A 26,577-nucleotide genomic window follows, 5' to 3' on the forward strand; every position below is an offset into this window, starting at 1 on the left:
TTAAGCCACTGTGTTGCAGATAGGCAAGAGTTGCGCATAATCCCGGCTGCCATTTTGACTTTTTTTGATACGAACGTCCGTGAAGGTGGAAGAAATCAGCCGCGAAGGTAGGTTGTACGTCCCACGACACGTTCCTACCTCTTGAACTGCAGGGGGAAACAAGATACTTACAAGTCACACAGGACAGCTGGGACTTGCGTATCCCCAAACAAATTAAAAAAAAAAAAAAGAAAGTTTATTTATAGTAGCTCGCTCATCCAAGTTGACTGTCCTCCAGAGAGCAAAATGCCTGTGCAAATCAGTGATACTCACAGGGAGCAAATGGAGATAGTAGAATGGCTTGGGGAAAGAGGCGAGAGGAGGGGGACTCCAAAGCAAGATTGCTCTTGTTCGAACAAGAACATAGGACATAGAATAACAGGGTGGGAAGGGACCTTGGAGGTCTTCTAGTCCAACCCCCTGCTTAGGCAGGAAACCCCATAGCATTTCAGCCAAATGGTTATCCAATCTCTTCTTAAAAATTTCCAGTGTTGGAGCATTCACAACTTCTGGAGGCAAGCAGTTCCACAGGTTAATTGTTCTCACTGTCATGAAATTTCTCCTTCATTCTAGGTTGCTTCTCTCCTTGATCAGTTTCCATCCATTGCTTCTTGTCCTGCCTTCTGGTGCTTTGGAGAATAGGTTGACCCCCCTCTTCTTTGGGGCAGCCCCTCAAATATCGGAAGACTGCCATCATGTCACCCCTGGTCCTTCTTTTCATTGGACCAGTCATACCTAGTTCCTTCAATCATTCATCGTATAACTTAGCCTTATTCACTTAACAACTGTGGCAAGAAAGGTCATGAAGATGGGGTGGGGTGGGGAAATCCACAACTGTCTCACTTAGCAACAGAAATTTTGGTCGTAACTTGAGGACTACCTGTAAAAGTTTGGCCCAACGGTGAAGATGCTGGTTTAGAAATCAGGAGATAGTGAATTCTAGTCCAACCTTAGGCATGACAGACGACTGGGTGACTTTGGGCCAATCACCAGGAGCTGGAGAGTTCTAGTCACGTCTTAAGCATGAAACCTGACTGGGTGGCTTTGGGCCAATCACCAGGAGCTCGTGAGTTCTAGTCCCAACTTAAGCATGACAGACGACTGGGTGACTTTGGGCCAATCACCAGGAGCTGGAGAGTTCTAGTCACGTCTTAAGCACGAAACCTGACTGGGTGACTTTGGGCCAATCACCAGGAGCTCGTGAGTTCTAGTCCCACCTTAGGAACTAAAGTCATCTGGGGGATTTGGGGCCAATCACCAGGAGACCGAGAGTTCTAGTCCCGACTTAGGCATGTAAGCTGACTGGGTGACTTTGGGCCAGTCACTTTCTTCAGTGCCATTGTAACTTCAAACGGTCGCTAAACAAATGGTTATAAGTTGAGGACTACCTGTAGAGGCCATTCCTGAGAAGGGGCTCGGGGACTGTGGATTTCCCAATGTCTCTCTGGGCCAAGCCCAGTGGTGGGATTCAAGTAATTTAACAACCGGTTCTCTGCCCTAATGATTTCTTCCAACAACCAGTTCACCAAACTGCTCAGAAAGTTAACCACCGGTTCTCCCGAAGGGGTGCAAACTGGCTGAATCCCACCACTGGCCAAGCCCTTGTGGGGGTCTCCTATTTCCTTTTCCCCCACCTCACCCCTCACCCCACCCTGGAGTCTTCTCATGTCTTCTGCAACCCAACCCATCCCATTGCATTGATGGAGGTTCCTGGAATAGGAGCTGATCTCAGCAAAGCATCTGCAGCCAACGGACTTTCCACCCAGGAGAGACGGATCAATATCCTTGCTAAGCAGGCAAGTAAGGGGGGATGAGCAGTGGAGAGGGAAAGAAGGGCCTGGTGGCTCAGCAGACTGATAGCATTGGGATTAACATCAGCGGTCTGCAATTACTGCAAGTTCGAATCTCCCCAGGCTCAAGGTGGACTCAGCCTTCCATCCTTTCTTGTCCAAAAGGTGCTGTTTTTTTTCCCCCCTTCCCCAAAAAGCAGCTGGACTTTTTTGGCTTTTTCTTTGAAAATATTTTACTTCTCATCCAAGAAGTTTGTTTCAGTTAAGAAAGTGGTTAAAATAGGAGGAAAATAGGAGGAGAACGTAGGAAAATTGGGCCGATGTTTGCCACTTTGAACCTTTTGTAAAAATAATAAAGCAAAAATAATAAAGCGGGATACAAATAAATAAACAACTGATCGCACCCACATCTGTACCTAAGAAAAATATAATTAAAAATCCCCAAAGAGAACCCAGTACCTATTTTTACGAGTTTGACCTAAATCCACATATTTTTCTCCTGAGACACCAGCGCCACCTAGTGGACAGCTTCACCATTTTATCCATTCAACCCAGGAAATGGATAGAGACAGTATCCAGATACAAAAAAAAAGGCTAGTCAACTTATAAGTTTAATTCTAAAAGTCCTGCTTTCTCCTCTGGATTTAAGGTTCTGAACAGAAAACGCTGATGCTTCTCCTGCTGAAGAAGAAGTGTACATCTTCCTAGAGAGAAATAAGTTAAGTCAACCCTCTTTCCAAAATGAATAAGGTGACTACGTTGTAATGCGATGTTTCCCCAATCTGTGATCTGCAGAGCCCTGGGGGACAATAGCAATAGCCCCTAGACTTATATAACACTTCACAGTGCTTTACAGCCCTCTTTAAGCGGTTTACAGAGTCAGCATATTACCCCCAGCAATCTGGGTCCTCATTTTACCCACCTCGGAAGGACAGAAGGCTGAGTTGACCTTTCATGATCAAACTGCTGGCAGATGGCAGAATTAGCCTGCAATGCTGCATTCTAACCACTGTGCACCATGGAACAATTGGAGGGAGGGAGGGAGGGAGGAAGGAAGGGAGGGAGGAAGGAAGGAAGGAAGGAGAAGGGAAGAGCAATAGATTTATATATCACTTCATAAGCAGTTTATAGAGTCATCACATTGCCTCCAACAACCTGGGTCCTCATTTTAGCGACTTCGGAAGGATGGACGGCTGAGTTAACCTTGAGCCGGTCTGGATCGAACTGCTGGCGATCGGCAGAGTTAGCCTGCAATGCGTAACCCCTGCACCACCACGGCTATGATGTCATCACAGGGCTTGAAGAAATATTATGATTTAAATCTTAAGTCTTGAGGGTCCGTGGCCATGGTCCGTGGCCACAAAAGATATTTGAAGGGGTTTCGTGATGAAAAAAAGGGTTGACAACTATTGTTATAAGGCCCGAATGGTGATGATGTAGTTACTGTCCGATATATCCTCTTTTTCCCAAAACAGGGAAATGTGATTCTTTAGATGTTTAGTGATAGCAATGCTTGCGAAGTTCAGGATAGAATAATAGAATCATGGTAGTTCATCCAGGAAAAGGCACATGTTTTGTAAAACATTCCTAAAAACATCCCAATTGTCCTTCCAAAAGCATTAGATTTTGCTCGGCTGATTTCCTTCTGTTGGAAGTCAAGCTGGGTGAAGCATCAGAACTGCGAGTAAACCAACTTCTCCTTCATTTGGCCATGTGGAAGGACACCGTTAGCTGGCTCTCCCAGACTCGATTCCACCAATCGGACAGCGCAGATCAGATACGACCCTAGAAGAGGACAAAATTACAGATTTAAGTTGGAAAGGATCTTGTAGATCTATTAGTCCAACCCCCCCTCACCCAAGCTGGAAATCATTTCTGACAAATGGCAGTCCAATCTCTTCTTGAAAGCCTCCAGTGATGACACTCCCACAACTTCCAAAGGCAACTTCTGTTCCATGGGTTGATTGTTCTCCTCATTTCCAGGTTGAATCTCTCCTTGTTCAGTTTCCATCCGTTATTCCTTGTCTGGCCTTCGGGTGCCTTGGAAAATAGCTTGACCCCTTCCTCCTCTCTGTGGCAGCCCCTCAAATATTGGAAGATGCCTCCCCTGGTCCTTCTCTTCCCTAGACTAGCCATGCCCAGTTCCTACAACTGCTCATCGTATGTTTTAGTCTGCAGTCCCCTAATCATCTTCGTTGCTCTTCTCTGCACTTTTTCTAGAGTCTCAACATCTTTTTTTATAGTGTTTTATAGTTTTTTTTTTAATTTGATTTATATGCCGCCCTTCTCCGGAGACTCAGGGCGGCTTACAATGTGCTCAGCAATAGCCTTCATCCTTTTGTATATTTATACAAAGTCAGCTTATTGTCCCCACAAACTGGGTCCTCAATTTACCTACCTTAGAAAGGATGGAAGGCTGAGTCAACCTTGAGCCTGGCGAGATTCGAACCTGCAGTAATTGCAAGCAGCTGGTCTTAATAACAGGGTGCTTTAGACCACTGTACTACCAAGGCTCTATAGTTTTATAGTTTTATAGACCAAAACTGGATGCAGTATTCTAGATGCGGTCTTACTAATGCACCACTCAGGAAGATAGAGATGGATTTACTGTAGCTGTATAGAAGTTAGAAGCAGAGGTGGGTTTCAGCAGGTTCGGACCAGTTCTGGAGAACCGGTAGCGGAAATGTTGAGTAGTTCGGAGAACCGGTAGTAAAAATTCTGACTGGCCCCGCCCCCATCTATTCTCTGCCTCCCAAGTCCCAGCTGATCGAGAGGAAATGGGGATTTTGCAGTAACCTTCCCCTGGAGTGGGGAGGGAATGGAGATTTTACAGTATCCTTTCCCTGCCACGCCCACCAAGCCATACCCACTGAGCCATGCTATGCCCATCAAACCACACCCACAGAACCGGTAGTAAAAAAATTTGAACACCCCCCCCCCCCCCCCCCCCCCGGTTAGAAGATATCTCATTTGGGGGAAGGAGTGAAATCCAGCAGGTTCTGACAGGTTCTGGAGAACCGGTAGCGGAAATTTTAAGCAGAGAACTGGCAAATACTGGCTGGCCCCAGAGTGGGTTGGGAATGGAGATTTATATTGTTTTATTTAGTTTCCTAGTTTGATTTATGTTGATTGCTTATTTAGTATCTATGACTAACACTAAGCGCTGTATCTTATGATTTATGATGAATGTATTTTTATGATGACTCTGGTCATGATTTATCTCTTATAGCTTTTATGTACACCGAGAGCGTATGCACCAAAGACAAATTCCTTGTGTGTCCAATCACACTTGGCCAATAAAGAATTCTATTCTATTCTATTCTATTCTATTCTATTCTATTCTATTCTATTCTATTCTATTCTATTCTATTCTATTCTATTCTACTCTACTCTACTCTAGTCTATCCTACCCTACCCTACCCTACCCTACCCTACCCTACCCTACCCTACCCTATTCTATTCTATTCTATTCTATTCTATTCTATTCTATTCTATTCTATTCTATTCTATTCTATTCTTATTATTGTTTTATCCTTATCCTTATCCTTATCCTTATCCTTATCCTTATCCTTATCCTTATCCTTATCCTACCCTACCCTACCCTACCCTACCCTACCCTACCCTACCCTACCCTACCCTACCCTACCCTACCCTATTCTATTCTATTCTATTCTATTCTATTCTATTCTATTCTATTCTATTCTATTCTATTCTATTCTATTCTATTCTACTCTACTCTACTCTAGTCTATCCTACCCTACCCTACCCTACCCTACCCTACCCTACCCTACCCTACCCTACCCTACCCTACCCTACCCTATTCTATTCTATTCTATTCTATTCTATTCTATTCTATTCTATTCTATTCTATTCTATTCTATTCTATTCTATTCTATTCTTATTATTGTTTTATCCTTATCCTTATCCTTATCCTTATCCTTATCCTATCCTATCCTATCCTATCCTATCCTATCCTATCCTATCCTATCCTATCCTATCCTATTTAAAGTTGCCACGTCTGGAGACCCCATGATCTAGATCAACGTCTATTTTACCTGCTCCCGGATTGCCTGCAAGCAACTCATCGCTGGGATTCCTGTCCCTTCTCCTCAAATGGAGAAGCTGCGGAGGTGTTCCATGCAGTGACGGACGGAGAGTGTTCTTGAGGAAGGCTTGGCAAGGGGCGATCCCTGATCCAGTGGGCCGAAGAGGAGACGGTCTAAATGGGCAGCAGAAGGAATGGGTTGGGATGGTGAGGAGATAACTGGCATCGACGTCTCAGACCCCCAGCAGTCCTATTCCCATGACAAAATACAGGTAGTCCTCATCTTACGGCCACAATTGAGCCCAACATTTCTGTTCCTAAACAAGACACTTGCTAAGTGATTCTGGTTCCATTTTTACGACCTTGCTTGCCACAGTTGTGTTCTGACTCAGCTCCCCAAACACAACAAACCTTCTGTATTTAAATCAATGATTCCTTTATTAGGAGCGCCAGCAGCCCCGGCAAAAAAAAAATCTCTCTAAACACAGACTAACAACACAGACTATCCGGCAGGGAGATGAATCGTTGTCTGCCATATCTATTCATCTCCTCCCCTTGCCTGTTATCCCCAGAGATAGGGTGGGGCTTCACTAGCAGCGGTGGCTCTTCCGTCCCGAGGACCGGCCCATAGATTTCCACTGCTCTCCTCTCCTCTGCCTTCTGTGCATCTGTGCATCAGGCACTGGACCCAGCTGTTCCTCCTCCTCCTCATCAGCCACCTCCAGACTTGGGGGCTATTGAGTCTCCACCTGAGGGCTGACGGACAGCCCAGTTTCCACCTCTGTCTCTCTTTTTCTCTGACAGCTCCATTCCCCCTTCCCCCTCGGAGCTCTCAGGTTGCCTTGTTGCTGACCCTGACTCCCACTCCTACTCCTACTCCTCCTCTGATTCGGCTGTTGGAGGGGCTGGCGGCCAACAAGCCACAACAAGTTGTTAAAGGGAAGCACTGCAGTGGTTAAGCCAAGTTTAACACGGTTGTTAAGTGAATCTGGCTTCCCCATGGCTTGTCAGAAGGTCATAAAAGGAGATCACGTGACTCCGCGATACCGCAACCGTCATAAATATGAGTCGGTTGCCCAGTGTTTGAATTTTGATCAGGGGACCACAGGGAGGCTGTGACGATTGTAAGTGGGAAAAGCGGGGTTTTTTTTATTTATTTATATGCCGCCCTTCTCAGGAGACTCAGGGCGGCTTACAATGCGTTATTACAAAGCCTTCATACTTTTGTATATTTTTACAAAGTCCCCTATTGCCCCGACAAACAGGGTCCTCAATTTACCTACCTTAGAAAGGATGGAAGGCTGAGTCAACCTTGAGCCTGGCGAGATTCGAACTTACTAATTGCAGACAGCTGGAGTTAAATTACAATGCATTAGTCTGCTGAGCTATCCAGTGCTGTTGTGACTTTGGTCACTAAATGAACTGTTGTTAAGTTGAGGATTTCACTTACTTGATAGTCTGGAAGAGGAAGAGCCGGGGGTCTCTGCGGCAGGAGATCTAATCTTGGGGGTACTGGAGGGGTTTGCAACACAGGGTCCAGATTGGGAGATGAAACGGGAGCCGCTCTCTGGAGCAGAAGAGGGAGAAAGAACAGAGTCAATTCCTTTCTCCCCATTTATTTAACATCCTGAGGGGGAAAGCAATCTGTCGCACTTCACAATCCACGCAAAGCAGGAGAAATGTTCGGATGGGTCGAGGCCTTGCATTCCGGACAGTAATTTCAGTAATTTCGCCACCGCTTCAGTTGATTGATGGGGACCCCCATTTCCACAGAGAAAAGAACCGACAGGGGCGGGAAAAAAACCCAGGTTGGTGTACCCTGTTTTCCCCAAAATAAGACATCCCCTGATAATAAGCCCAATCGGGCTTTTGAGCGCATGGCAATAAGGCCAAGCGCTTATTTCAGGGTTCAAAAAAAATATAAGACAGGGTCTTATTTTCAGGGAAACACGGTAGTGGTTAAAGAACCAGGATAGAAACTGGGAGATGGTGAGTTCTAGTGCCGCCTTAGGCGCGAAAGCTGGCTGGGTGACTTTAGGCTAATTACCAGGTGACTGAGAGCTCTAGTGCTGCCTTAGGCACGAAAACTGGCTGGGTGACTTTAGGTTAATCACCAGGTGATGGAGAGTTCTAGTGCTGCCTTAGGCACGAAAGCTGGCTGGGTGATTTTAGACTAATTATCAGGTGACTGAGAGCTCTAGTGCCGCCTTAGGCATGAAAGATGGCTGGGTGACTTTGAGCCAATCACCAGGTGACGGAGAGTTCTAGTGCTGCCTTAGGCACGAAAGCTGGCTGGGTGACTGACTCTGGGCCAATCACCAGGAGACTGTGAGTTCTAGTCCCACCTTAGCCATGAACATGGGGGAATTTGGGCCGGTTCCTCTTTCTCAGCCCAATCCACCTCACAGAGTAGCTGTTGTGGGGAAAAATAGGCGAAGGAAGGAGTATTATCTAAGTTCCGTGCCTTGAGTTATTTGTAAAAAAATAATAAAAACGGGATATACACTAATTAAATTAAATTTTAAAAAAAGGAAACCGACGTGTTGAGGAGGTTGCAATTTAGGATGGGATTAAAAATATCAAAGAATGGCCCTGGCGAAAATGCATTCAGGCTCCGTCGTACGTTACGCTACCATCTTAAAAGGGGCGGGGTTTCAATGCCCTGGTCCTAGCTGCCACCTTTTAAGCCCCACCCACCTCCTCCCTCAGTGCCCCCGGGTGCAATAGTGATGCTCAAAATCAAAGGAGGCCCCCTCTCATCTCACACTGACCCCCTGGGTCTGGCGCATGAGCATCAGCTGTTGCAAGACCATGTCCACATCTTCCAGGTCGCCTTCGTCGCTCTCGTCCTTAGTTGTAGGGCTGCCCTCCTTGGAGCTGTAAGGGCTGACCTCGACATCTTCATGGCCCCAGATCGTCTGGCGACAGAAGGGGCAGGTGGGGGATTTTGAAAGCTGTCAAGAAGCAGAGAGGGTCACGTTAGGATTTATCCCCCCCCCCCAGGACTCAAGGAATAAGGTTCGCCCAATGTCAGGTACGAACAGGGGTGTCAAACGCTTAGATTTGACCCACGGGGCAGCCTTGGAAACAGCAAAGGACCGGTCCATGGTGCATCTGCCAGTGAAAACGGAGCTCGGGAGGGCCGTGTTTGAGGCCGCCCCGAGCTCTGTTTCCGGTGGCAGAGGGCTGCAGGAAGCCGAAAACGGTTCTTTCCCTTCCTTTTGCATTTGAGCATGCAAGAAGGGGCAGGAAAGGAGAAAGGAAAGAAAGAGGAAAGGCAAAGGAAAAGAAGGAAAGGTGGGAAGAGAGCAAGGAAGGAAAAAGAAGGAAAGGAGGGGAAGGAAGAAGAAAGGAGAAGGAAGAGGGAAGGAAAAAGAAGGGAAGGAAGGAAGGAATGAAAAAGAAAGGAGAAGGAAGAGGGAAGGAAAAAGAAGGGAAGGAAGGAAGAAGAAAGGAGAAGGAAGAGGGAAGGAAAAAGAAGGGAAGGAAGGAAGGAAGAAGAAAGGAGAAGGAAGAGGGAAGGAAAAAGAAGGGAAGGAAGGAAGGAAGAAGAAAGGAGAAGGAAGAGGGAAGGAAAAAGAAGGAAAGGAGGGGAAGGAAGAAGAAAGGAGAAGGAAGAGGGAAGGAAAAAGAAGGGAAGGAAGGAAGGAAGAAGAAAGGAGAATGAAGAGGGAAGGAAAAAGAAGGGAAGGAAGGAAGAAGAAAGGAGAATGAAGAGGGAAGGAAAAAGAAGAAGGAAGGAAGGAAGGAAGGAAGGAAGGAAGGAAGGAAGGAAGGAAGGAAGGAAGGAAGGAAGGAAGGAAGGAAGGAGATTATAATGAGAGTGAGAAAGGCTCCCAGGGAAGTCGTGTCTTACCACTTGGCCACCACAGGTGCCCCCCGACACAAGTGACATTGAGCTGGCCATGTCCACCCTGCCCCCCCCCCAAGGTCAAGCACAACCCTGGGAGTTGAAGTCCACACATCGTCCAGCGGCCAAGGTTGAGAAACACTGACTTAGATGCTTCCTAAGTCTGAAAAAACACTCACAAGTTACTTTTTACCAGTACTGTTGTAACTTTGATCGGTCGCTAAATGGAATGGTCGTTGAGTCGAGGACTACTAGCATTTGACGGCACTGAAAAAAGTTGGAACTCAATGCTTCGTTCGCTTTGTTCTCTTCATCCCTCGCTTTCTCTTAGCCCCCTCCCCCGCCAGCCTTTCCCTACAACCTTTCTCTTATTTGTATTTTATATTTCGTGTCATCCTTTTAATAAAAACATTTTGAATTAAAAACAATGAAAAAAAAAACCCAGAAAGGGAGGGGAAGGAAATCACCTGCCACGACTTAAGGCATTCCCGGCAGAGAAGATGACCGCATGGCCGGATTTGAACATCCTTATTGTTCTCGGCACAGATTTTGCAAAGCTGGAAGGTGGATTCCACCTGGCTGTAGAGCTCGAACTGTTCCTGCAGAGGAAGAAGGGGCAGGCAGAGGTGTGAAAGTGGAGTCAAAATACAGTGGCACCTGGGTACTCGTTGTTAATTGGTTCCGGGAGGAGCAAGAACTACCAAACAATTTTTTCCCATCAGGAATAGTGAGTGAAGGTAGTGAGTCACAAGGCAGCTGACAACTGACAAGTTCAAGCTTGTTGCGTCGAGTACTAAACAAATGATGAGTACTGGGACAAAATGTTCATGTCAAAATGTGTTGAGTACCAAATTGGGTGAGTTTCAAAGCAGTTGAGTACCGAGGTGCCACTGAAGCGAGAATGAGAAATTTTAAAAACACTACTGTCCTGCTTCTATTGTTCTCTTCCTCTCCTCTCTCCCCTTTGTTGTCTTCCCTCTTCCCTTTCTCTTCTCTTTCCACTGTGTTCTTTTCTCACTTCCCTTTCTCTTCTCTTGTCTTCCTTTTCCCTTCTGTTATCTTCTCTCTTCCCTTTCCCTGTTTGTCTCCTCCTCTTCCCTTTCTCTTTTCTTCCCTTTCCCCTGTGTTCTCTTCTCTCTTTCCTTTCTCTTCTCCACTTCCCTTCCTCTTCTCTTCTCTTTGCTTTCTTTTCTTTCCTCTTCTCTTCTCTTTCTGTCGGTCTATCTCTCTCTGCCTGCCCGCCCACCCACCCACCCACCCACCCACCCATCATCCATCCATCTATCATCTATCTATTCATCTATTCACCTATTCATCTATCTATCTATCCATCCATCCATCCATCCATCCATCCATCCATCCATCCATCCATCTATCATCTATCATCTATCTCCATCTGTCCATCCATCCATCCATCCATCCATCCATCCATCCATCCATCCATCCATCTATCATCTAGCAATCATCTATCATCTATCTCCATCCGTCCATCCATCCATCTATCATCTATCCATCCATCCATCCATCACCTATCTATTTCCATCCATCCATCCATCATCTATCTATCTCGATCCATCCATCCATCTATCATCTATCATCTATCATCTAGCAATCATCTATCATCTATCTATCTCCATCCGTCCATCCATCCATCCACCCATCCATCCATCCATCCATCCATCTATCTATCATCTATCTCCATCTGTCTGTCCATCCATCCATCCATCCATCCATCCATCCATCCATCATCCATCCATCATCCATCCATCCATCCATCCATCCATCCATCCATCCTCTATTCTCTATCCTCTATCCTATATCCTCTATCCTATATCATCTATCCATCCATCCATCCATCCATCCATCCATCCATCCATCCATGTCATCTTTCCGTTATCTATCTATATTTTTATATCTACTACTATCATCTACTGGAAAACAACTGGACAAGGTTATGGCATGAACAATTCCTAAGAGTGTGCGGCCTATAGCTCTTCCAGCCTTAACACCTCTATATACCCAACACTTGCAGGCCTGTAAGGACTAACTTACCTGGGAGACCTGAATTCGGTTTCGAGCAGAGCCTTCCATCAATTCTGCCAGATCCGGATTCACGTTTTTCCCATCCGGATACAGGTAGCTACAAGACAGAGGCACCTTTTAAACCACTGTTTCTCAACTTTAAGATGTGTGGACTTCAACTCCCAGAATTCCTAGTTGGCTGCCTTTGGGCCAGTCCCCCCCCCTCTCTCTCAGCCCAGCTCACCTCACAGGGCTGTTGTTGTGGGGAAAATAGGAAGAGGAAGGAGTACAGGTAGCCCTTGACTTAAGACCACAATTGAGCCCAACATTTCTGTTGCTAAGTGAGACCTATGTTAAGTGAATTTTGTCCTATTTTACGACCTTTCTTGTCACAGTTATTAAGTGAATCACTGAAATTATTAAGTTAGTGACACTTGTTAAGTGAATCTGGCTTCCCAATTGACTTTGTGTTTATCAGACGGTCTGGAAAAGGGATCAAATGACCCCGGGACATTGCAACAGGTCATAAATATGAATCCGTTACCAAGTGTCTGAATTTTAATCATGTGACTTTGGGCTGCAACGGTTGTAAGTATGAAAAATGCTCAGAAGTCCCTTTTTTTCAGTGCCATTTTAATTTTGAACGGTCACTAAATGAGCGGTTGTAAGTCAAGGACTACCTGTATTAGGTGTATTTGCCACCTTGAATGACTTATGAAGTTATGAAGGCGGAAATAAAAATCTAATAAATAGATAAATACCGTGTTTCCCCGAAAATAAGACCCTGTCTTATATTTTTTTGAACCCTGAAATAAGCGCTTGGCCTTATTTTCGGGGAGATCTTATTATTTCGGGGCGTGTGGAGCAAGATGGAGCTCCTCTTGCTGTCTTACCTGATTTCCAGCTCTGTCTTCCTAACCCTAACCAGAGGAAATGACGGGGACTGGCTGTGCACACATTTAAATATTTTTGGGAAGGGCTTATTTTCGGGGAGGGCTTATTTTCAGGAGGTTTATTTTGGGGAGGTTATTTTAGCGCATCCACTCAAAAGCCCGATTGGGCTTATTATCAGGGGATGTCTTATTTTTGAGGAAACACAGTAGAACTCCAGAGCTACATTATTCCATAAATCCAAATTTGGATCAACTCAAAGTCTTCGTTCTGGAGATTTTGACAGCTTGCCCATTCTGTTGTGTCATTGGTTGATCCAGAGGAAAGATATTATGTTATGGATCTGTTATGGATTTCTGATCAAGGATAATCCTCTTACGCCCACTTGCGTCTCTGATACTCACAAGCCTTCCTTGTGTCCATCCACCAAGGCCTGGAAAAGGGACTTATTCTGTGGGATAGTTTGCAAGATGCTTCTATCTGCCGTCACGTAACCGATCGCCCACTGACCCAACCGGGTGCAACTGAGCCGGAAAATGTAGCTGTGGGAGAAAGACAGCAAGAATTTGAATCCAAAATTGGGGTGGCAGGGAGAGTTATGGCTACGGAGAACGCTTTGCAAGCAAGCTAGTTTGAACCCGAGTGGGGGCAGAGGTTAAGCTAGGAAAAGACAAACTTCCTGCAGAATTTGTGGTTCTCAAACGTGGCCCCTTTAAGATGTCTAGACTCCAACTCCCAGAATTCCTCAGCCAAGGCAGTCATGTGATCACAATTTGCAACCTTCCCTGCTGGCTTCCCACGATGTCGATGGGGAAGCCGGTGGGAAATCGAACCTTCTGATCGCATGAGGTCCTTGCATACCGACCCACCGTGATTTGCTTAATGATAGTAATTAGGGGCTGCTGGAACTCCCGTCGCTAAGCAGCGTGGCTATATGACGTTCCGCTTAACGATGGAAATTGGAGTTCCCAATGACCATCGTTAAGCGAGAACTACTTCTAACAATATGTATGCAGTTTTACAGTGCTTCCAGGAAAATTTTTTTTTTTTAAAAAATATTGTATTAAAGTTTATTATAAGATCAACTAGCGGGGGCCTGAGAGAGCAGTTCTTTTGAAATCCAACCCCCCCCCCAGATTAATACAATCCCTAGAGAGTTTACCTGCCCGGTTTGTTGACATATGCCTGCAGCCGCGCCTTCACCTCGTCGTAAGTGAGGAACGCCATGTAACCTGGGTGTGTTACTGCTAGATAAGTCCAGTTCTTCAACAGTGTTGGCCAAGGCTGTGAAGAGAAAATGGGAAAAGAATCAGACGGGGAAGGAAAGCCGATAATAGAAAATGCCATCTTAAATCCAGATTCACGTTCACAGCTTTTCGCAAGGAAAAAACTGAGAGAATCAACTGACAAGTTGAGAGCATTTAAAAAAATTTTTTTTGCCTCAGGATAAATCACAGTTTACTGTTCAGCTTTCTCATTTCACACAGCTGCTTGAGCCTGGTGAGATTGATCATTTTGTGGTGTGTTGTCAGGTGCGAACAAACAGGACCCGCGTGTGCAGAATTCGAGCTAACTACTTTATTACGTTCTGCCTAGAATTCAGGTAGTCCTCGACTTTACGACCACAATCGAGCCTAACATTTCTGTTGCTAAGCGAGATGGTTGTTAAGTGAGTTTTATGCCCGTTTTACGGCCTTCCTTGTCACAGTTGTTAAATGAGTCTGGCTTCCCCATTGACGTGGCTTGTCATTGAGTCGCAAAAGGGGGATCACGTGGCCCCCGGGACACTGTGACCGTCGTAAGTGAGAAAAACAGCCGTAAGTCATTAACTCAGTGCTGTTATAACTTCAAATGGTCACTAAATAAACTGTTGTAAGTTGGGGAATACCTGTATTCATTTATTTAATAGACAAATTTAGAGAGTATAAGTGTGAAAAACAATTGAGTGGTGCGGTGGCCTAGAGGTGGAGCTCTCGCCTTGCAATCAGGAGGCTGTGAGTTCGATCCTAGGTAGAGGCAGATATTTCTCTCTCTGGACACACTGAGAATATATCTGCTGAACAAAACTCCTCATCGGCGACAGGAAAGGCATTCGGCCATTAAAACACTCTGCTAGCTCCATTCAGTTGGCCAGACTCCACCCCGCAAGGGATTATGAGGTCATTAAAAGAAGATGATGAAGTGTGAATAACGATCATAAGTCACCTTTTTCAGCAGACAAACTGTTGTAAGTCAAGGTCTACCTGTACAGGTATCTCCCAATCCGGCAGCCAGTTCTTAGGAACAATTAGATAAGGTTCCAAGGAATTCAGGAGGGCTTGGCCCTAGCTTTTTGTGATTGTGCAGAAACTCCAAATTAACTTTACACTTGGTTCCTTCTCCCTGACAGGACTGGGTGCTTCCTAAAATATGTTGAAACTACAAGCTATTTGTAAAAAAGGTATTTATTTATTAAAGGTGTATGCTGCTGATCTCGCCTAGAGGCGACTGCAAGATGTTGCAAACCCAGGATGCTGGGGCAGTGGTGAAATCCAATTTTTTTTACTACCGGTTCTGTGGGCGTGGCTTGGTGGGCGTGGCAGAGGAAGGATACTGCAAAATCCCCACTCCTAGGGGAAGGATACTGCAAAATCCCCATTCCTTCCCCACTCCTAGGGGAAGGATACTGCAAAATCCCCATTCCCTCCCCACTCCAGGGGAAGGATACTGCAAAATCTCCATTCCCTCCCCACTCCAGGGGAAGGATACTGCAAAATCTCCATTCCCTCCCCACTCCTAGGGGAAGGATACTGCAAAATCTCCATTCCCTCCCCACTTCTGGGGGAAAGTTATTGCAAAATTTCCATTCCCTCCCCACTCCAGGGGAAGGATACTGCAAAATCCCCATTCCCTCCCCACTTCTGGGGGAAGGATACTGCAAAATCTCCATTCCCTCCCCACTCCTAGGGGAAGGATATTGCAAAATCTCCATTCCCTCCCCACTCCAGGGGAAGGATACTGCAAAATCTCCATTCCCACTCCACTCCAGGGGAAGGATACTGCAAAATCTCCATTCCCTCCCCACTCCTGGGGGAGGATACTACAAAATCTCCATTCCCTCCCCACTCCAGGGGAAGGATACTGCAAAATCTTCATTTCCACCCCACTCCAGGGGAAGGATACTGCAAAATCTCCCTTCCCACCCCACTCTGGGACCAGCCAGAGGTGTTATTTGCTGGTTCTCCGAACTAGTCAAAATTTCCGCAACCGGTTCTCCAGGACCTGTCAGAACCTGCTGGATTTCACCCCTGTGCTGGAGACGGCAGAATGCAGAACTTTTTCCACTGTGATATCACCCATTGTCTGTGTGGCTAAAGTGTGGGGAGAGCACCGACTTCTTCATGGACCTCACGGTTTCCGCCACTAGGCCTGCCCTTCTGCTTGCCTGCACCGCTAAAAATGTTGCCCCTGTTCCTTTTGGTCCTCAGATGCTAGGACGGCCTGGTGGAGACCCAATTTCTTCGGTTGCCCCCCTTGATGGCTCGTTCTGGAAATCCAGCCAAAGAGGTCAGTTCCGAGGAAGCTGCCGATTTGAACCCCGGCGGTTCTTTTGACACCCATTTTTTGCGGTTTACTTTTTTGTGAATCGAGCCAAGCATTCAAGGCTGTCGATTGAGCACCTCAGTTCTCCACCCACATTCTTTGAAGAAGGCAAGCTGTTTTTCCACTTTCAGAAATGGAAACTTTTTTTTTTTTTTTGCAGCTCCGTCTCTGTTGACCCTCGCTTTCCACCCACCCTGGCAGCCTTGAAGGATGGACCCCACAAAGCCACATCCTGCCCGCGATCAACAACTCACCGACTGCTAGTCGAGAGAGAAAAGAGAGAGAGAGAAACAGCATCAAACTTCAAGGATGATTTACGAGGCTGCTCTCTTCGCCCCCCAATTCAGCTCACTTGCGCCTAAAAAAGCTTCCAAATGTCTTCTTTTTTTCAAACCCTTCGATTATCGTGTATCTGTGGCATGTTTCATTTTCAGTGTTAAAGTAGAAACACTGCGGATGGCATGAAAGCCAGCTGGGGGATTTTGGGCCAATCACCAGGTGACCGTGAGTTCTAGTCCCACCTTAGGAATGAAAGCTGGCTGGGGAGACTTTGGGCCAATCACCAGGTGACGGTGAGTTCTAGTCCCACCTTAGGAATGAAAGCTGGCTGAGGAGACTTTGGGCCAATCACCAGGTGACTGTGAGTTCTAGTCCCACCTTAGGAATGAAAGCTATCTGAGGAGACTTTGGGCCAATCACCAGGTGACGGTGAGTTCTAGTCCCACCTTAGGAATGAAAGCTGGCTGAGGAGACTTTGGGCCAATCACCAGGTGACTGTGAGTTCTAGTCCCACTTTAGGAATGAAAGCTGGCTGAGGAGACTTTGGGCCAATCACCAGGTGACCGTGAGTTCTAGTCCCACTTTAGGAATGAAAGCTGGCTGGGGGGGGGGACTTTGGGCCAGTCCTCCTCTCTCAGCCCAGCCCCTCCTTACAAGATTGTTGTTGTATGGAAAATAGGAGGAGGAAGGAGTATCAAGTATATTTCTTATAAAAATAATAAAGGTGGGATGAAAGCAAAGTGAAATAAATGTAAATAAATAAATAGCTTCCCACGATCTACCTGAAAGAGACGAGTGAAGATGTCAAATTCAAATATGGAGATATGGCCACTGCAGGTCAGGTCAATAGTGGACTTTAGGGCTACGGCCATTGGACCAGAATCTACTGAATGGACTTGCTGGAGACCTTTTTGAAATTCAGTCCAAGGAACCAGGCTCCTAAAGAGAAGAAAAAGGAAAGGTTATAGCTGCCACAGTCCTAGGCTGCATTAACAGAGGGATAGAATCATTATCACAAGAAATATTAATAATACCACTTTATAATGCCTTCGGAAGACCACACTTGGAATATTGCATCTAGTGTTGGTCGCCACGATGTAAGAAAGAAATTTACCTCTTTAGGTAAATTTGGATGTTTTTTAATCTTTGAGCCTAAATTACTTAATCTGTTTCTTAATAGTTTTTAACTTCTATATGTATTTGTATTTATTATGGCTGTTCACCGCCCTGAGTCCTTCAGGAGTAGGGCGGTATACAAATATGAAAAATAAATAAATAAATAAATAAATAAAAGATGTTGAGACTCTAGAAAGAGTGCAGAGAAGAGCAACCAAGACGATGAGGGGACTGGAGGCTAAAATATATGAAGAACGGTTGCAGGAACTGGGAATGTCTAGTTTAATGAAAAGAAGGACCAGGGGAGACATGATAGCAGTCTTCCAATATCTCAGGGGCTGCCCCAAAGAAGAGGGAGTCAAGCTATTCTCCAAAGCCCCTGAAGGCAGGACAAGAAGCAATGGGTGGAAACTAACCATGGAGAGAAGCAACTTAGAACTAAGGAGAAATTTCCTGACAGTGAGAACAATTAACCGGTGGAACTGCTTGCCTCCAGAAGTTGTGAATGCTCCAACACTGGAAGTTTTTAAGAAGAGATTGGACAACTAATTGTTTGAAATGGTGTAGGGTCTCCTGCTTCAGCAGGGGATTGGACTAGAAGACTTCCAAGGCCCCTTCCAACTCTTGTTATTCAGCTTATATGAGAACCCAGGAGTGGGACTGAGGGGAATGGTGATACTTATGGGCGTGAACATGCATGTTTCAACATCCCGTGAAGAAGTGTGTAGAGTGAACTCTGAAAATTGTCCAAGACAGCAATAAGTAGACCTCTTTACAGATCTACCATTTCCAAGGTCTGGGAATCCGAGATATCATTAAACCATTTCAGTTCAAAGGTTGATGCTCTTTCTTGTTATGGTCGGCCCACACACAATGCCTCATAAGGATGTATGAAAAGGTAATAACTTATTTATTTTTTATTTTTCTCGGCGGATAGGCCCTTTCCATCGCACGTCAACTCTAAGAAGCTTTCAATCCTATCGATTGTAGATAAACAGGATTAAAGTAGTGAATTTAACCAACCCTAGCATCATAAAACATCGACAGGAAAAGCACTTAAGAGTCCAATCAAAGCCGAAGAACAACAATAGTCAATCAGGTTCGTTAATCAAGAGAAAATTCAAATCAATTTGGACTTTTAAAAGCTGGTTGTAACAATTTTGTATTGCTTTTCCCTATCCCGATAGAATTGAAATTGGGATGAAGTCCTTTTCCAGACAAAGGACTCAGGATTGTTTGAAAGGCTGCCTCAAGAACTTGGAGAATAACATTTATATATTCATTTATAAGGGACGTGGTGGCTCAGTGGCTAAGACGCTGAGCTTGTCGATCAGAAAGGTCGGCAGTTCGAATCCCTAGTAGAGGTCTCCTGCGTGAGCAGGGGGTTGGACTATATGACCTCCAAGGTCCCTTCCAACTCTGTTACTGTTACTTGTCCCAGCTTCTGCCAACCTAGCAGTTCGAAAGCAGGTAAAAAATGCAAGTAGAAAAATAGGGACCACCTTTGGTGAGAAGGGAACAGCGCTCCGTGCGCCTTTGGCGTTGAGTCATGCCGGTCACATGACCACGGAGACGTCTGTGGACAGTGCTGGCTCTTCGGCTTTGAAACGGAGATGAGCATCGCCCCCTAGAGTCGGGAACGATTAGCACATATGTGCGAGGGGAACCTTTACCTATTCATTTATAAAATTTATTGGCCACCCATCTTACCACAAGATAACTCTGGGAGGCAAGATGAAGTGGAAGGAAGGCAGCTCTGAACAAACAAATATATATTAAGAAAAAGAATGAATTGCTTAAGAATAAAAGAGGATAAATATGTACAAATAGTAAAGTTAGAATTTAGGGATAAATTAAGAAGGTATTTATGTATGCAAGTATAGAAATACTGAGGTCTATTCAAAAAAAAAGGGGGGAGCCTGGTGGTGCAGTGGACTAAACTGCTGTTAAAGTAGCACTTAGCTGCCAGCTGCCTGCAATTACTGTGAGTTCAAATCTCACCAGGCTCAAGGTTGACTCAGCCTTCCATCCTTCCGAGGTGGGTAAAATGAGGACCTGGTTTGTGGGGGCAATAAGCTGACTTTGTATAAAATAGGGGGGGGGGCAAAAAAGCCCTACAAAGCAGATATATACAAAAAGTATGAAGGCTATTGCTTTAAAGCATTGGAAGCCGCCCTGAGTCTCCGGAGAAGGGCGGCATATAAATCAAACTAATAAATAAATAAATAAATAAATAAATAATTGAGTAAAATATATTTGAATTTGACTAATTGTATAAGATAAGAAACGATCAACACTGTTCAAAAAAAAAAAGAAAGATTTTGAAGAAGATGGGAGAGGAGAAAAGAAAAAAACCCCAATAAAATTGGTTTTTTAAAAAATAAGATAACTCTGGGAGGCTTACGCTCATTCAGGGTTTGTTTAGTCCTCGACTTACAACACTTTGTTTAGTGACTGTTCAAAGTTACAACGGCACTGACAAAAGTGACTCAGGACTATTTTTCACACTTAACGACCGTTGTGGGCTCCTCCTGGTCATGTGATCAAAATTCAGACTCTTGGCAACTGACTCGTATTTATGACGGTTGCAGTGTCCCGGGGTTGTGTGATCCCTTTTTTGCGGCCTTCTGACAAGCCAAGTCAGTGTCAGAAGCCAGATTCAATTAACAACTGGGTTACTAACTTAACAACGGCATCGATTCACTTAACAACCCTGGCAAAAAAGGGTCGTAAAACGGGACAAAACTGCCTTAACAAATGTCTAGCCACAGAAATTTTAGGCTCAATTGTGGTCGTAAGTCGAGGACTTCCTGTACTACTGATGGAAGCAGAGACAGGATGCATGCAGAAAGGAAGAGTAAAACGTGTGATGAGGAACAGATCTCGTCCGCCTTGGGAAGGCGTTGTAAAGGTCTTGTAAAACTGGTTTTTGGGGGCTCACCGTTCCCTCCAGGTGCCCCTCCAGAAGATCTGGGCCTCTTGCTTGCTCAGCTGGTACGTGCTGCCTTGGTCCTCCCCGTTGGGAAACACGGCTTGTAGTTCAGCCAACATGTGACTGAAGATCAAGGAAAGCTTCGTTAGATTCCTCCTGCAACGAGAAGGGAAGGAATAGTTGAATTAGAAGAATGAAGACACATGAAGAATGGTTGCAGGATTTGGGTATCTCTAGTTTAATGAAAAGAAGGACTTGGGGAGACGTGAATAGCAGTCTTCCAATATCTCAGGGGCTGCCCCAAAGAAGAGGGAGTCAAGCTATTCTCCAAAGCACCTGAGGGTAGAACAAGAAGCAATGGATGGAAACTAATCATGGAGAGAAGCAATCTAGAACTAAGGAGGAATTTCCTGACAGTGAGAAAAATTAATCGATGGAATGGCTTTTCTTCAGAAGTTGTGAATGCTCCATCACTGGAAGTTTTTAAGAAGAGATTGGATAACCATTTGTCTGAAATGCTATGGGGTTTCCTGCCTAAGCAGGGGGTTGGACTAGAAGACCTCCAAGGACCCTTCCAACTCTGATATCCTGTTACCTATCAGCTTCAGCAAGCCTGCAAATCTATAATAGTTTGCAAACACTGCCGAGAGAGAGAGGGAGAGGGAGATGGAGAGGGAGAGAGAGGAAGGAAGGAAGGAAGGAAGGAAGGAAGGAAGGAAGAAAGAAAGAAAGAAAGAAAGAAAGAAAGAAAGAAAGAAAGAAAGAAAGAAAGAAAGAAAGAAAGAAAGAAAGAAAGAAAGAAAAGACAGCATGGTCTTTATTGAACAGCTTTGCCGATACGTTTGGCCTGGAGAAAAGTGAATTTGTTCAGGTCCCACCTGTCTGCCAGAAATAAAGAGGTGAACTTTAACACGACTCTCTGTTTGCTTGGAGCCTGGAAACTTTGCAATATGATGCTTATAGCAGCCGCAGAAGAGACAGGCACCGAAGAGCAACGAATTTCCTCCATCACCCATGAATGGGTGTTAGACCGTCAATAAAAGGTAGAACTGACGCAAGGGACATGTTTGAGGAGGCTCATTAAAGGCCTGGGACCCCCAAACGTCATCTTTGGGGCCCCAAATGTCATCTTTAAAAGCATCCATTTTACAAACGGGTTAAATGAATCACAGAATGGGCCTTCCTTGACCATCATTGTCAGATTTATCCAGAAGTCGACAGCGTGCAACCCCGAACCTCCTTTTCTTGCAACCATTATAATCACTAAAAACTGGAGAGAGCATTTATATTTAATGGGGGGAGGACACAATTTGAGGTTGAAAGGCCAAAGAATCGGGTTGCAAGAGGCCCAAATAAGCCTTATAATAAACCATAGAGAAATCCTCCCAATCCTGTTTACGGTCGGCTCAAACTGTTGGTGGAAAGTAAACATTGCGGGTTTGTAAATCCGTTTATGGCTTAGCTCAACACATGGGATTCAGGGCTTCGTCAGAAATCTAGGGTTAAGCAAAGCAGGAGTGCCTGTGAGGTTGATGGGTGCGGGAAAGTCAAATAAGTCAAGATGGTAGCTGCAACCGTGTGGCCTGGATTTTCAGATCCCTTGCGCCTTGCAACCACCACTTTAACAAACCATGGCTTAGCCTTAGCTTGATGTGGGAAGACAGACAACGTTTGGGAGAGGGATAAACAATAACTTGGCCAACGGATCTGATTCAAACCCAGCTAACTTTACTCTTATTTTACAAATTCTGCTACTGTATATAGAAATTACAGCAACAGACATATTCTGAGGCAGGTTAACTACTTAATGCAGACCCAAAGGGTGCCAAAGGTAGTTTGATAAGCTGACACTCCCTTTTTTCTTTTTTTTTTCAAAATCCAGTCTGGTTTCTCTCTCTTTCTCTCTGGCACCTGTGAATTTAGCTTTTTATCTGAGGGGGCCCACAGGTGGGAAAGTTGAGGCTGTTTATCAAACCACCATATCGCCATTGATAAAGGGGAAACGGTGTAAAACATAGTTCTTATTTTCGTTTATCAGCCCTTCCTCTTCTGCTTTTAACAATGGGTTAATACGCCTATATTATCGAGCTATGATTTTTAAGCAGGATTTGGGGCCAAAGTGACTGAATAATAGCATTGAAAGGGACTTGGAGGTCTTCTAGACCTACTCAAGCAGGTGACTCTATACAGTTCTGGATAAATGGCTGTCCAATCTTTTCTATTTTACAGTTCTCTGTAAAGAGAGAACAGGGGTGGGCAACTATGGCCCTTTTATGACTTGTGGACTTCAACTCCCAGAATTCCTGAGCCAGCCATGTTAGCTCAGGAATTCTGGGAATTGAAGTCCACAAGTCATAAAAGGGCCATAGTTGCCCAGCTCTGATCTAAGAGTAGTGTTTCCCAACCTTGGCAATTATAATAGTGGGTGGACTTCAACTCCCAGAGTTCCCCAGCAGAAGAGGGAATTCTGGGAGTTGAAGTTCACACATCTTAACATCGCCGACTTTGAGAAATGCTGCACATTTAGTGCAAAACAAATATTTCTTGTCCATTTTTCTCTAGATGGAGATACTGGAGTTTATAAGGGTGAGTTATGATGTTACAGGAGTTATTCTACTTTATTAGGACATAAAATATTGCTTTCCCCCCTCTATTACTATTTGCTCTCACACTTCGCTTTGAAAGTTGCCTTGCTGTCTCTTCATTGGTTCCCCTTTGTTAGCTATGTTTAAAATAATAAATAAATAGTTCTATATTACATCTCATTGAAACTCTGTACTTTTAATACTTTTAAACTATTTTTTCAGAGTTCGACAAAGGCGACTGACTCTAAGCGGCTTCCGGACATTGATATCAAGGCAACAATGAAAACATTAAAGCAATAAAGAGACATCCTGAATTTTTGTTAAAAATGCAATGAAAATAAAAACGAATGCTTGTAAAATATTCTTTTTTTTTTTTTTTACTTTTTACCTACATTTATATTTTGGCCAATACTTATGTATTTAAAAGATATATTTGGCTGCCTATCTTAGGTAGCAATCGCCTAGGCCACAAATAATATTTAGACAGCTCTTTATTTAGGCTTGGGTTTTTTTTTTATCGGTTTTGTGTGACTGTTATCCATCTATATAAGGAAGGTTGTATATTTGCAGTTGGAATACAGGCCCGAAATCAGTGTCTCAACTTTGGGCACTTTAAAAGGCATGGACTTCAACTCCCAGAATTCCCCAGCCAGCAACGCTGGCTGGGGAATTCTGGGAATTGAAGTCCATACCTCTTAAAGTGTCCAAGGTTCAGAAATATTGCCCTAAACTGAACAATTTAACAAGTCAAGTAATAAAAGGTACATAATATTGAAAGGCTAAATAAAAACATTTTCTGCCCATCATTCCTTAAGTACCAGGCACCAACTAGCCATCGAGATCTTAACACAGTCACAAAGATGAGGTGATTAGGATGATACGGTCCACTTATCTTTCTCTCGTGCACAAAAATTCCTCGTTCTTTTACTATTCTGCTTCTCTCCAATATGTTTCGTTTCAGATGTCATTGTCTCCCATTAACAGTTCAACATCACATAGTTCAACCTCAGTTGAGGTTTTACCAGTATTATTATTATTGTTGTTGTTTGTTGTCATTTTGTATTTTTATTTTTTTATTCATTAAACATGAAACTCAGTCAACTGAACATTTAAAATCACAAATAACATTGACTGGCGCTGATGGTTGATACGAGTTGCTGCCAGCATCCTAGATATCAACCAAGTATCTTCTTAAAATAATAATAATAATAATAATAACAATAATAATAATAATAATTTTATTATTATTCTTTTATTCATTAAACATGAAACTCAGTCAACTGAACATTTAAAAATGTATCACAATTAAAAATTGTATCATCATCATCATCATCATCATCTATAATTAGATTCACCAAGACCGGGAACACTTCATAATTTAAATCCTAACTATGGACCGAAGAATAATTATTGAGGAAATAGATACCCTGTTTTCCCCAAAATAAGACATCCCCTGATAATAAGCCCAATCGGGCTTTTGAGCCCATGGCAATAAGGCCAAGCGCTTATTTCAGGGTTCAAAAAATATATAAGACAGGGTCTTATTTTCGGGGAAACACAGTATATATTATTTATTTTTATTTACTAAATTTTTATGCTGCCCAAATTCCCTCTAAAAACGAATCTAGGCGGCTTACAAATTTCAAAATAAGTAAAAGGATAATTAAAATATGAGAACTACAGCGTTTCAATTCGCTACAATATATAATTATTGCTTATTTATTAAATAAATAAATGAATGAATAAACAATATTGCAGCTAATTGAAACAGTGTAGTTTTAATATTTTAGAAGTATTTCTTTGGAGCGGCTTCCAGACCTTGCAACATTAAAACAATACAGTGAGATCCTGAAGTTAAAAAAAAAAATGCAATGAAAATAAAACGAACGGTTATAAAATATTCTTTTTTTCTTTTTTTTTTACCTGGCAGCCGAGCCTTCCAGCAAAATCTCCTCCTTGTTTTTCCCTCTTCTGAATAGCCGTGTGGTTTGCTTAATCTTTTCCAGCAGATTCAGGAGAAAAATACGAAAGAAATCTGATTCCCAAACCTTGGCCAAACCAGACCCATAATGCTCCCGAATAAGGATCAGGTGCTGGTAGATCCAGGGCAGGAGGGACGGCAGGTAAGGCGGGCTATTCCGAAGTGCCACCTGAGGTTGGCACACCAGCTGTTGCAGCTTGGTTAACCCCTGGAGGGCTTTCTCCAAAGAACGGTGGGCTCCGGTCCGGCGAGGCATCCAAGCTGGCCCAGGTGCCATTGCCATGCTGGAATTCCCAGGTGAGAGAAGGAAGGAGGGAGCTTGGCCGTTTCCTGCTGCCAACCTGGAAGTTGGCGAGGGCACTGCTGTGTGCCAGGAAGGAGCCCAACCAGCTCGAAAGAAAGAAAGAAAGAAAGAAGGGAGGTAGGGAAGGAACTGGAGGATTGAAGTGACAAAAGCAATGAGTAGTGAATTAGTAGTGGGGTGGGGGAGAGAGAACCAAAGAGGAAATAACAAACAGCTTCAGAGCATTAGAGTCCTGACAACACACCGGCCACAAAGCAGTGGGGAGAAATCAACAAGTGTTGTGGACAGGTTGATGCTTGCAGGGAAGGGAGGGCAGGCTCCAGTTCAGCTTTGGGAACGGTGGGCGGGCCACTGCTAGACAAATTACAAAATAAAATCAATCCTACAATGCTCCTGGTCCTGAGAAGAGGGAGTCTGGAGCCCAGCAACCTTGGACAGAGGCTTCTGCCTCTATTGTTTCATCTACAGAGCAGGTCAAGGCCTGGAAAGAAAGAAAGAAAAAAAAAAAGAAGAAGTCACGATTCTATCTTTCGGTAGATTTTAATCAGTGTGGTGTGTTGCATTGCGACTCGAAGAGTGGCTCATATTTTCCCCCCTGTCCTGTTCTATTTGGGCCAAGTCAAGTGAAGTAGGATGTGATTCATGGCACGAAATCAGTGGCATGACCAGAAAATTATGTTGTAATCCTGCTCCCCACCTCCAAAAAGCCTGAGCTGATAAAAAGCAGACAAAATTAAGAAATTGTCGGATTAATCCTTTGGTTTAGTCGGATTAGTCGGATAATGTATTGAATGGGGAGGGAGGAAGGGAAGGAAGGAAGGAGGAGGAGGGAGGGGAGGAGGGAGAGAGGGAAGGAGGGGGGGAAACGAGGGGGAGGGAGGGAGGGAAGGAGGAGGGAGAAAGGAGGGAGGAAGGAAGGGTGAGAGGAAGGAGAGAAGGAGGGAGGGAAGGAGCAGGGGGAAGTGAGGGGGAGGGAGGGAAGAAGGAAGGAGGGAGGGAGGAAAGAAGGAGGGAGGGAGGGAAGGAGCCGGGGGAAGTGAGGAGGAGGGAGGGAGGAAGGAAGAAAGGAGAGAGGGAGGGAGGAAGGGAGGGAGGAAGGAGGGAGGAAGGAAGGAAGAAGGGATGGAAGGAGCGGGGGAAGTGAGGGGGAGGGAGGAAGGA

At 44.6% G+C, this 26,577-nt stretch overlaps 1 protein-coding gene across 1 annotated transcript; it reads right to left on the reverse strand.

Moving 5' to 3' along the window:
- On the reverse strand, positions 1-25,395 carry CBLC (Cbl proto-oncogene C). The gene is made up of 11 exons (XM_070949998.1): positions 25,055-25,395; positions 20,556-20,702; positions 17,281-17,437; positions 13,800-13,921; positions 13,042-13,179; positions 11,777-11,864; positions 10,192-10,323; positions 8,640-8,828; positions 7,325-7,441; positions 5,885-5,951; positions 1-146 (listed from the first exon to the last, which is right to left on the reverse strand). The coding sequence occupies exons 1-11, from the start codon at positions 25,393-25,395 to the stop codon at positions 1-3; spliced, it is 1,644 nt and encodes a 547-aa protein (XP_070806099.1).
- Positions 25,396-26,577: the final 1,182 nt, after the last annotated feature.

This window comes from Pituophis catenifer, unplaced genomic scaffold, assembly GCF_029215685.1.
Source record: "Pituophis catenifer annectens isolate HBS135680 unplaced genomic scaffold, rPitCat1.0.hap2 SCAF_9, whole genome shotgun sequence".
NCBI lineage: Eukaryota > Metazoa > Chordata > Lepidosauria > Squamata > Colubridae > Pituophis > Pituophis catenifer.